At 43.5% G+C, this 12,018-nt stretch overlaps 1 protein-coding gene and 1 long non-coding RNA gene across 2 annotated transcripts in view; one reads left to right on the forward strand and one right to left on the reverse strand.

Moving 5' to 3' along the window:
- Window positions 1-12,018, reverse strand: part of LOC135903545 (uncharacterized) — a 49,683-nt gene that overhangs the window by 24,057 nt on the left and 13,608 nt on the right. The gene's annotated exons all lie outside the window — the stretch shown is intronic.
- LOC135903543 (cuticle protein 10.9-like) lies at window positions 32-8,742 on the forward strand. Its single transcript, XM_065433853.2, has 3 exons — window positions 32-162; window positions 1,660-1,734; window positions 6,540-8,742. The coding sequence occupies exons 1-3, from the start codon at window positions 151-153 to the stop codon at window positions 6,792-6,794; spliced, it is 342 nt and encodes a 113-aa protein (XP_065289925.2). The 5' UTR covers window positions 32-150; the 3' UTR covers window positions 6,795-8,742.

The raw sequence follows: 12,018 nt of genomic DNA on the forward strand, positions 1-12,018 counted from the left end.
GAGGGTCATAATCAATTTGGACCTGGATCGAAGCCCTATATATAAGCGACGTCGGGGAGGGACGGCGTCACTCCATTGTGCACCCGCGGTTGGAGAAACTGAGCAAAAACACAGCAGTCGCTTCGCAGCAGCTTGAAAGCACCGCAAAAAATGCTCGCTAAGGTGAGTCTTCTGTGGCACGGCGCCGACACCCGGATACTCGACGGCGATCCACGGATTATCGACAACGCACGTCCTCGGAGAGTCATCGGCGTGACTTCTTCTTCCGGAAACGGATGTGAAGGCTTAGTTCCGCGTGTGACGATCCGAAACGTCTCGGTAATAGCGAAACGAATGCCGATGACAGCAAGATTCGGTACCTTGACAGTCCCGTTATGATGCTCGCTCTTAGAGCCAATTGCACTGTGGTCGCCAGCTCGCCTCCCTGATTGTAGTGACATCCGTTGCCTGCCGAAAGGGCTGCAGGAACGTTTGTGTTCGAGAATTAGCACGCTAATGATGATTTCTACTAGGACCCTATCGGCAGTGATGCTCTGGCAAACGATCACAGGGGGTCTGCATTTTAGATGTGCCGTCCTCTTTCTTACTAAACTGGATCTTTATGTAATTCCTACGTCAGGGTTCCTGTTGGGACAGCTTTACCAGTTGGGAAAGCTTTGGGTACTGTGCCTAAGATCGTGCGACATGTCTCGGCAAGATTCTAAAGGCGATTTTAACACATGCCAGTCCTTCCTTAAAGCTTAATTATCTTCTCGAACTTCTTAAACAGGCAATTCGCATGGTAATAGGAAGATGCTTTCTCACCAGCAGGCTGACCCAAAAATCTGTGGTGGAAGACGACTGGTATTTCCTAGCCAGCGCTTTCACGCCCATTCGACTATTCGCAATAGTCAATTCAGCTTCTCGAGGCCGCGAGCCCATGATGCTTACGACCATCTGGTTGTCACCTGTACGAGTGCGATGAGAATCGGTTGAGCAACAACTATCACTAATACAGAAGATGTCCGAGTCAAAAAGGTCACTTCGTTTAGTTTTATGTATTACGGCAATGCGAAACCGTCGTTAGGCAAGGTAATACCCATAGATAGACGCCCCGTTCTTTTAGCCAAAATAAGCTGCTTTCAAGTGTTTTGTTTCATTGTAATCTGAGGCTGCGGAAATCTGCAAAATTTATCCCGTAAATATAACCTAATTTGCGGGATGTCAAATTGCATTTCAGTTATCAACTGCTAAAGAAATCACCTTAGACTTTTGCAGCCTCACGTAAACGGTTTTAAAATAAAATTTCAGCTGCCTGCAGACGAATGTTGTACAGACGATTGCAGATTCATGTAATTTTGGAAAGCTGCAAGATTCAATAGAAAAATATCTTAATAATTATTACACGCTGCCTCTGTATTGGTAAACTTTTTGGAAGCTATGAGAAAACTTCTCTTCATTTATCCCCGTTATAGTAAACGTGCATACTATTAAAATTAAGCTCACAAAATGCGCTCCAGCTAGTGGTGTTTGCAGGTACAATTTCGCGGCACAAGCTCTCAAAAGTTAGAAATGGGCGATGCATTTCAACTATGCCTCTGCGTGTACCTGACTAACTTCCGGAGCAATAAAGCCAATACACATCGTCTGAAAGTTGCGCGTGTTTTTCTGTTCTTGCAGCTCGTCTTTCTGGCGGTCGTCGCCTGTGCCATGTCCCAAGTGCTGGTCTACCCAGGCGGAGGCGGCTACGTTGATGTAAGCGCGTTCTTAGCGGTTCTCGATAAACGCCTCGCTGACGCAACAACGCAGTCGGGATTTCCACCATAAGCTAACCAATGGAGAAATGGTTATGGCTTGGTAGGAGGTGGCAAGTAACTGCGCAGAATAGAGAATCCCGGCTCAAGTAACCACGTGATGTATTGCCAATGTCAGGGCATTGAATGGTGTCTTTAACACGGCACTGCAACCACCGTGTCAGACTGCTCGGGGCGACCTGTCCGACTCCGTGCGTGTGAGAAACGTGCCATAAAATGCGTAACGACCGGTCGCAGCGGCGGAAGCGACCTGCAGGGCGGGCTAGAACAATGGACCTGAACGATGAACGGTGCAGTGAGTGAAACCGGTTAGCGTTGCACTCCAGAGCGAATTCCTCCACACTTAAATCGTGTGAAATAGCGTGGAAACGAGCATTCATATAGCCCAAGCTCTCACGTAGCGCTTTCCAGCGTAGCTCTGGAATGAGGTAAAGCTATCTATTTGAAGAAGCCACCAACGCTATGCTTCTGAAAAGAAGTGACGCACGAGTAGTTGTATTGCACAAAGCTGAGCTCGCGCGTAGAACTTCGTCTTTCCGACGGCATGGTAGTAGTCTCGAAACGCCTTACTGCAGAAATGCAGCAGTGTGGTCTTCCTAGCTGCTGTCACGGTAAATGGTGGAATTACTGTGCCAAATCAAAAATGTCACTTCATTTATGTGCATTATCGTTAGTGCACAGTTACTGAACAAAACCGCAGCAGACTTATTTTTAGCTAGATAAATCCCTGGCATTGTTTCGCTTTTGCCAGTGCATTTCTCATCATAAATTAAATACGTTTCTTGAGGTCACCTAACTGAACGCATAATTTCGTCAGGTTACGCTAGTCACCTCGGCGAGGGCTACACAATGCAACTCTATATAATAAGTGCTCTGCAGGAAAGGTTAACTAACCACTCCCTGGAGCCGATAAAATAAATAGGACAATAGCGTAAAATAATTCAGGCAGAATCCACAATTTGCGAGGAAAAATTATTTGCCCATAATTTCTTCCGCTACTCAATTTTAGAGGGAGAAACATACGCAATTCTATACGCTGACTTCGGGCAAAACCGCAGGATGAGGCACTTGGTCGAAGGTTGTTTCTCAGATTTTTGCGACGCCGTCTTGTATACCTCTGCCATTGAAAACAAAGCGTCCACTTCGCCTTCTGCTTCTTTCGATGCGCGCAGGAATTCAGGACAGGGAGGAGGAAAGTACGTCATTGCTGCATTGCACAAAGGCAGTCAAGTGGAAATTCCTAGGCGGAATTAACACAAAAAAGAGATTTGTGCGTAGCAAAAAAAAAAAAATTCGGTGCACGAACAGACTCAGCAGTTAACTTAAACACAGTGCATATTTGTCGATCAGATTAGGTCTGGCAATATTGCCCATTTTCTAGCCAGATAACTTTTTATATAGTACACTCGACTCCCATTAATTCTATCCTTGCGGACCACAATGTTTGATCGAGTTATCTGAACTTCGCAATTAGCAAACCGTTGCAAGAATGAATAAATTCAGATATTTCCATTGCTCCAATAGTCGGTAATGTCTTTTCGGTTGTTGTTCTTGAAATAAGAACCGTCATGCTCAACTCAACCGTCATGCGCCGACGAGGGCCGACATGTTTAAACGCTGCCTCAGCTTTGAAATGAACGAAAAAGTAATGTTGTTCAAGTTCTGAAAAGTAAAGTCAAAGTAACGTAAAACAGGCTGATGCCTAGATTAGCCGCAGCACCATTTGTTGTCTTTATTGAATTTTCAAGCCTTAGGGACCGCTGCGGCGTGTGTGGGGATGCCGACGAGGGTCAAATTAATCAAGGAGGCATGCTTTCATGTTCGAAACGGGTTTTCCTTCCATAGCAATGTATGGTTCCTCACAAAGGTTTTTCGGTGCGTTCTAATTAAGGAAAAGTCAAATTAATTAAGGTAATATTGACCAGTATTGTCTGTACGCAGGAAAAGCGGGAGTGACTATGACATCATTTTAACGAGAAACTGGAGCACTCGTTTGTGTAATAATTTTGGAATCTCGAACGATGGAAGAAAATTTACTTGGAATCTAATCGCCTGTAGGTTTAGTTGTGGAATTCTTCTGAAATCCGAAACTCAATCTGTTCAGTATAGCAGTGTCCTTAATTCCTCGTTAAAACAGTATTTCGGGATACCTCAGAAAGACACCTTGATGCCTGCATAGAGAGATATGTGTTGTATTTGAAGTTTCGTTCTCTGCGAAGCGTTAAAAAACATTCCTTGATGTTACCCGCCCTGGCTGATTAGCGGCTATAGTGTTGAGCTGCTAAGCACGAGGTGTCAGGAGGAATTTCGGCCACGCCGGCGGCATTTAGATGGGATCGAAATGCGAAAACACCCGCGTACATATATTTAGGTGCACGTTAAAGAACCCCCGATGGTCCAAATTTACAGAGTCCGCCACTACGGGGTGCCTCATAATCAGATCGTGGTTTCGGCACCTAAAACACCATAATTTCATTTTTCTTTTTGCGTGATGTTCATGCTTCATGAAGTCTCCTTTTCATGAGTACATAATAACTCACATCTATTCGGTGTCAAAATTTGCTTGTAAAGTTGCCGGTCTCCATGTTTTGGCAAGCAAGATTTATGGTTAAAGAACATATAGGCTGCAGCTTCAGTGTCCTGGTGCGAGTCACTCTTTCAACCCCTGAGGAAATTCGAACGCCCGCACAGGGTCCACTTACAGTCGTACAGTCGGATTCTCAATCTAACGTTACGTAAAAGAAAAATGACGGTGTTGTAAGCAGCTTTGCGTTACACGATGCACGGAAACCTCAGTTTCCACTTCGGACTATTTCCTGGGCAGCTCAGAGCAACAACGCCACTTGGGAAGCATCACGCTGAGCAATGCACCTCTAACGTTTCTTTCGTCCGTTACGACACCATAAAAAAATGAGAAAAAGGAGCACTTCCTCTTTTTTGTATTTAGCTATTTCATGATACGGAAACCCTCGACGCACTGATCCTCTTTCATTAGTGGTCCGTGAATAGGTTCTTCTGGACCATTCCATTTTCGTTCGTGCCAGAGCAGTCGTTCCCCTTGTATTTTTTTAATGAAGGTCTTTTTCCTTTGCGCAAGCGTTCGTTTTCGTGCTTGTACAAGACCGTTTTTTTTTTACTCAAGGCTTGAGGAAGTAGAAAAAGTACAGACACGTTGCAGTTCATGTACAACGTTTCAGAGAGTTAGGAGAAACAAAACGCCATTCAGTGCAGATATAACCCACTTCTGCAGCCTGATGTACCGGCTTGTCTTGTCGCGTTGGCACATCTGCTACGCAGGAATAACAACACGTAGGCGCACCTGCGTCTTCCCAGTTAACTCAGCCTTTTTATCCGTCGAGCGTGCTTTCATTTCGCTACATTTAAGGAAGCGCCTTGTTTAAGCCGCCATATTTGGTACTTAGGCATCGCAAAAGCAAAGTTCAGTGACCGTTATTAACAAAAGCTTTCGCAGTGGCAGCAACTGTTCCTGTATGAGATCGACTTTATACGGTGTCAACATTTATTTGTAGTCTCAATTAGCTCACCTTTTTAGCAATCAGAGTGCCTGATAAGGATAAAAGAAGCTAAGTTAGAGTCTCAGAGAGTGGGCAGCAAGTTCTCAGGGCATTGTGGCAAAGGTAAGCGTTCTTAAAGCTATTTTAGATAACTAATCTTCCGCACCAGTGTTGATTAAATTACAGTGTCAGATACACTTTCTGCGCAATAAAATAACAGATGTAACATTCCGGTTATCGTTCGAAAGACAGGAGCGCCTCCTGAACATGTCTTTTCTAGACAAAACACGCTACGCACCGCGCTTGAAGCAGTGACATGGATCAACTACGAAGGTTATGCACCCCTAATGGTGAAACTGAATCTGAAAACTGGCTCTTTACTTTCCAGGGTAGTTCGGCGGCAGTTTCATTGATTTGTTAGCAGCTAGCTTTTTTTTTTGTACTTCCTACTAGGCTAATGGAGGGACCTGGGAAACATCTACCAGTAAGATGAATGGCTAGGAAGCCATTATAATTTTATTCCTGTTTGCTTCCCTTTAGCCTACTAATGAGATCAGAAGAAATTGGTGAAAATATTAAGGCCATGGAAATAAATTTAGCTACCTACAAAAAAAAGGTAAGCGTGATTGTCATAAGAAAGAAAGCACTTCTCACCAACTTACATGACCCTGTAAAACTTGCGTGGAATTACTTCTATGTGATTCGCCTTGTACAGCTTGAGTGTGACAGCATAGTTAATCCTAATGAAGCCTAACGCTACATGAGCTCATACGCGCAAAGGCGAAGGGGATACACTCCAAAACCTCAACCATACCTTAAGTCAAATTCATAACTTGTTTGCCAAATGCCACACTACGCACCTTCGTTTTGACCAACCAACGTTTGATCTTCGAAAGACCTTTGTCTGCGATATACAATTGACGTTTTAATAACCTCAGTTTACTAATATTGGTGCAATTAACGCCGACTGTTCACTTCGAACCGATTAAAGCGCATTCTGGGGTTTTTCCTCTCTCTCTTCTTTACTACCTCGTCTTCCTTCCCACATGTCGGGTAGCAAACTGGATAAAGTCAAGCTAACCTCCCTGTCTTTCCTTCTTTCATTTTCTCTCTATCTATCTGGTGTTACTGACTAGAATAGTGCATTAGGTCGGCGCACATTTCAATGAACGCTATGGCACGACGTGATTCTTTTCTTCTGCCTCCTACTCCTCCCGAAACCCTCTCATAGCCCCCGCAGCCCTACCACTTCAGCTACGACAGCGTGAACCCGGTGGAGGGAGCCCACCACTACCACGAGGAAACCAGCGACGCCACCAACGCGCGTACGGGCTCGTACGGCTACACCGATGCCAACGGCATCACGCGCCGCGTCGACTACGTCGCCGACGCCGGAGGATTCCGCGCCACCGTTACCACGAACGAGCCCGGAACCGCTGCCAGCGCCCCGTCTGACGTGCACTACAATTCGCCCTACTCACACTAAAACGGGCTCAGGCCACACACTTAGCAGTAAGCATGTTGGTTAGCCACACACAGTCGAGGGGGCGTGTTGTCATTTCGAATGCCTGCGGCCTTATCCTGCCCTCTGCTTGAAACGATGGCAGAAGAACTTTACCGAATTTCCATTCCACACAGATCTCAAAAAGGTAGTGGCCCTTCTTTTTTTTTTTTGCTTGGCTCATGCGAAAATTTGTGAACAGACAGAAAAATTTAGTTATTTGCATCTCTTACCAGATAATCGCATTCTTCGCTTAACGTCATCATCTCTTTAAGCATGCAGAAAAATTCGTCGCTTTAGCTAATATTACGCACCACAAATTATGAGCGCTTGAACAGACATCATTATTTGTAAATGCTGACAAAGTGTTTTACAATGCACGCCACCATGATACTAGCGAAAGAAGAAACTTTAGCGTAGCTTATTCCTGCTAACAATGCATCTGAACCTGAATTCACAAAGCCTTTCGTTCGTAAGTGCTGTCCACCATTGGCCGACCACCTTAGTGAATTATATATCCGACACCATGATTGGCTGCAGTCTAGTCTTACGAAAAAGTTCAACATGAGAACTTCGTGTTCTTATGTTGTTCTTATGTTCAACGTAAGTTCCTACGAAACCGGAACGGATGCGAAATCATTCAGTGGATAGCATCATAGCACTGCTAAAATAATAACATTATTACACTCATGAATTTTCCTGAGATTTCTCAAAATATACACGCGTTACACGAATCAGTATTGCCAATTACACGAATGCTACTCTCTCACTCCACGTGGCCGGCTTTCGTCTTAATATCTCGTTTCAGTTCTGAATCACGGGAACACTTAGCCAATGCTTAATACGCAGATGCAATTCTAGACACTAAAATGTGCAATAAATTTCGCAGCTAACAGAGCTTAGCTAACCGCGGCGCATATGCAAATTTTTGATATTTTCTTGCAGCAGTTAATGTGAGTAGTTAATTTTTATGCTTTTGAAAAAAATGTTTCCTGTTCATTAGTCGCGAACGCAAGTGGCCCTTGCACACGTGTCTTTTATGAAGGTGGGAGGAACTGCTTGCGCTAGATGGGCCGCGAGTGGCGAGAAGACACGCGCCAGAGACAAAACAAGCTATTATAAATAGAAAATACGTAAAAAACAACAAAAAAGGACAATAAGAGCGCAGTTTTCTGTGCTTGTACTTTCGTGGAATCGTCTAGTGTCGCCCTATTTTGTGAAGCATGTGATGCGTCAGTGTATTTATTTGTCATTTATTCTCATCTGCTTGGTACGTGTACGTGCTGGTTGGCGCTTGTGTGTTCCTATTTACGTCCACAAAGCTTGCCTTTTCGTTAAATAGAAAAGGGATTCGGGTAGCACTGCTAGCGTTCTTCATGTGTGTGCACTATGGGTCCATTTTGTATGTGATTTCCTATTTACTGTAGCTACAAGACAAGACACACCACCAGACCAACGGGCACATTGGGCGGCCTTATTTTCGTGCCAGTCTATTGTCACACTTTGGGGCCTCTGTCTGTATGTGGCTAAGTCGCTTTTGTGCCAAGGATTGTCAAGGATTCTTTTGCGTAGCCTTATGTGTGCATTGATGTTGTTTTCGTATCTAAATTTACTTATTCTAGAACGCAGTTCTCTTCTAGAGTAACATCTCTAAACTTAATATATAATATTGCTGAAAGTTGGAAGATGTGTCCACCAGGAGAGTGCAAAACGTGTTCACTATTAAATGTTATTGTAGCTTGAGGAAACCTCTGGTGTTCAGAGCGCTTTCAAAACTGCCAGGTTACCTGCTTCTTTAACGGGAAAAAAAGACAGAGCGATTGTTGGAGGGAATGCTTTCAGTGTATTTCACTGCTTTCTTTGTCCCGTGCCTTGTTCCAGTGTTCTTTGTTATGTACAGAAAACAATAAAAAAACAAAGCGCTGAAACCGTACACACGCCTCCCATTCCTCCTTAATGATGTTCATGAAGAATGATCGCATGGCTGACACAATTACGAAGTGTATGCACAGCGAAGAGGTTTGAGGTTTATTAGCAATATTAGGCATCAAATTTACGCGGTGCACTTGCGAAAATGAGCTTGAACACAGCCCTTATTTTGTTCTTAGCTGAATCAGTGATTGGCTGAACAAGCACCAAGCAAATTACTGGGAACAAAGATTAAGCACCATGCCCCCTTCAGCGAAAATTAAGTTTATTTAGTTTTGCCTTGGTCATCAGCTAAACCACTCTCTCACATCTATATATCGCATGTATTTTTGTTTTTTCGCATCACGTGGACTACTGTGGCGCATATTATTACTAAATTAGCAAATGTAGGTGTACTGCGTAGATAAGCTACATAAGTGGCCTCTGGAAGATATTGCCAATAATTATCCGTCCACAGTCTGTGGGCTGGTCAGTGCATTACCCTGAAGCGTTTTGTCTTTTGTGGCCTTTGTCCCCGGACACAGTCACAACAAATGACGAGAATGAGCGGCTGAAGTAGAGACCGAGCATAATGTCCAGGTCTTGGTCCCAAGACCAGTTTACGGAAAGGGTAAAGGGCATTCCAGCATCCATCACTTCTACCATCCATTACTATACATCACGTTACGGGGAACCGAACAGACACGCACGGGGAGATTACAGTACATGTGCATCGTACCCCACACGTACAATGTGTATATGTTAATAAAATCTCTCACAACCATACACTATCAGCCCAATTGACTTTGGTTTGATTCAGCGGTACCGCTTGAGGTACACGCTTGAAAGTACAATCATCGAAAAGCACTATGGGACATTCAGGTAATATAGCAGCAATACCAGCCTTTGTAAACAATTTCTGATTGGATAAGGCATTTTATATATTTTATTTTCCTGTTAGCGCAACAATGTATTCAACAGATGACACGGGAAGGTAGCACATGATCACAAGGCGCAAATGTTTGTGACCTTAAACGCGATGTTATATAAATGCCCTTGCGTAAAACCTTATTCTTTCTTAAATTTCCTGGTCATAGCAAGCTTGATTGTAGGCGCATATTTCTGAAAACTTTCTTCAGGCCTCGTCAATTTCGATGACGGGAAATCTTTGCGTACCTCGTTGTTTCAAAATAAGCCATTCAGTGGTGCATCTTTTAGTGTTCTGTTAGATTGAAAAGCCAAACAAGTATTTACTTTTTTGTGTGTGTGTTTCGAAGTCTGTGATTCACTAAGCCTATCGAACTTCGTCTCAATGTATTGAGATCGTTGACAACAAACTGCTAGACAAGATAGCTTTGATTTATGTTTTTTAGCCTGCGCCGTATCTTCTGGTCCCTCCGTCGCCAGGAGCTGCAAATGTAGAAGTACACGAACTGGTGGTCTTGCCTACTTTAGCGGAGGAAAGCATGTGTTACACACAAATGCTTGTGTCGTACCCATGTGCTTTCATCTCCTATGCTTTATAAAGTGGGAGCTATTATGTCCACAATCACCCTTCTTATTCACAAAAATGTACACAAAATATAGGTACGTAACGGAGCAAAACAATAGAGTAAGCATCCCTAGGACTTACAATATAACTGTAAATTGTAAAAATCTAAGTTAATAGTAGGAGTCACATGAAATTCTCGTTGTCTCACCTACTACGAATGACATCGGCTGGGAAGTCTGAAGTATTACTTCAGAAATATTAAAATTAAACAGTAAGGAAACATTGAATGACTCGACCAGCTAGTTTACAATACATTGTAGAACCTAAAACGGGAACTTTCACTTCAATACATACCAAATATTATTTATGTCGCTCTAATAAGGGTGCAAAGCAAGTACCACGCAGACACTACGCTGATGCAGCTATCAAAAATTAAACATAGATGTAAAGAACACGTTTTCAGAATACTGGAGAAAGAGGACAATATCGACGGACGAATTTTCAAATCTTTGAGCGCATTAGGGGAGCCACAACAGATTAAGATTTTACTGCGGCTTCCGGTAAAATGGTTTGCTAGTGGAACGAAGCTAATATTTAGTTTTTGCTATGAAAAGAGAGAAGAATAAATGTTGTGAGCGGAAAATTTCATTTAAAATATTTCGGACCCTTTATGTGCTGATAGGGGCATTGAAAGTTACATTATAAAAGTATAAGTAGTAAATACAGACGTAATTGTAGTAGATGGCGCTCTTGCGGCCGTTTCTGCAAAATATGAGGATCCCATGAGCAGCCAATGACTCTGGAAAAATATAGCTCCAAGAAGTCCCGGTGTTTTATGGTGGAACCGTGACCTTAGGCTGGAAAGTATGACATCTTCGGTGGCACTTGGACGACGATCTTCCAATGTCAATTATTTAATCGTCAAGGCAAGGGCTTGCTAACCCCTTTCTTTTTGCGCAAGCTCTTTCTTAAGCTAGAAAAAAGTCAGTTTTGCAGTGCCTGAACTCGAAAGGAACGAACGCCGTACTTCTTGCGTGCGCCGTTTTAGGGTGTACTCCTGAATTGCAGTTATTCCAACGTTGTATGGCCACACGTGCAAGTAGTGTTTTCAGAAGGCCACTTTCGACTGCGGCTGAGCCCGACCCGGATTGAAATTCTCGACCACAATTTACTCTCCTCCACAGATTGAGCAAAGAAGCCAATCGCAACCGAAAAATTTGATCCGGATCGGGCTCGATTGCTATCAAAGCAGCGCTGTGTGACACCCGTATTACATTAGCTTCATGCTTTGTACTTTTTTCTTTTCATCCATTTCTCGGCATCCTGATTAGGCATTCATATCTATGATTAACGATCTCGTTTATACTTTGCAACTGCATAGATTTTCAGATTCCTATTAACTACTACCACGCAGTACGCACAGCATTCGGGCTTTCATATGTCTATGGATGAGCATGGACGATTTCTGCTGTTTAAAACAAGGTTGTTCTTGATTACAGACTAGCTTGACGCCTAAGGTCAGGTAGAATCGTTCCCTCTTACTGGTATTCAGTTCATGTTCGTAGTCTTTCGCGTTGTGTCTGCCCATCTCGATTGATGTGCGAAGATATTCATTCTTTACCAGCTTTTGTTCTGGTACGTCCAAGAGAAATGGTGCAGCAGATTACACAATGCACGGCATTTAAACATCTAAGGGCAGTTGCCCTGAGAACTCCCAATGAAGTCATTCTGTCTAGCAAACGCCTCAGAATCGAGCACTTCTCGCTATTTGGCTTGTCTAAAGAATAGCGCAACACACGGGAAAGTTAC

The sequence above is a fragment of the Dermacentor albipictus genome, chromosome 1, assembly GCF_038994185.2.
Source record: "Dermacentor albipictus isolate Rhodes 1998 colony chromosome 1, USDA_Dalb.pri_finalv2, whole genome shotgun sequence".
NCBI classification, from domain to species: domain Eukaryota; kingdom Metazoa; phylum Arthropoda; class Arachnida; order Ixodida; family Ixodidae; genus Dermacentor; species Dermacentor albipictus.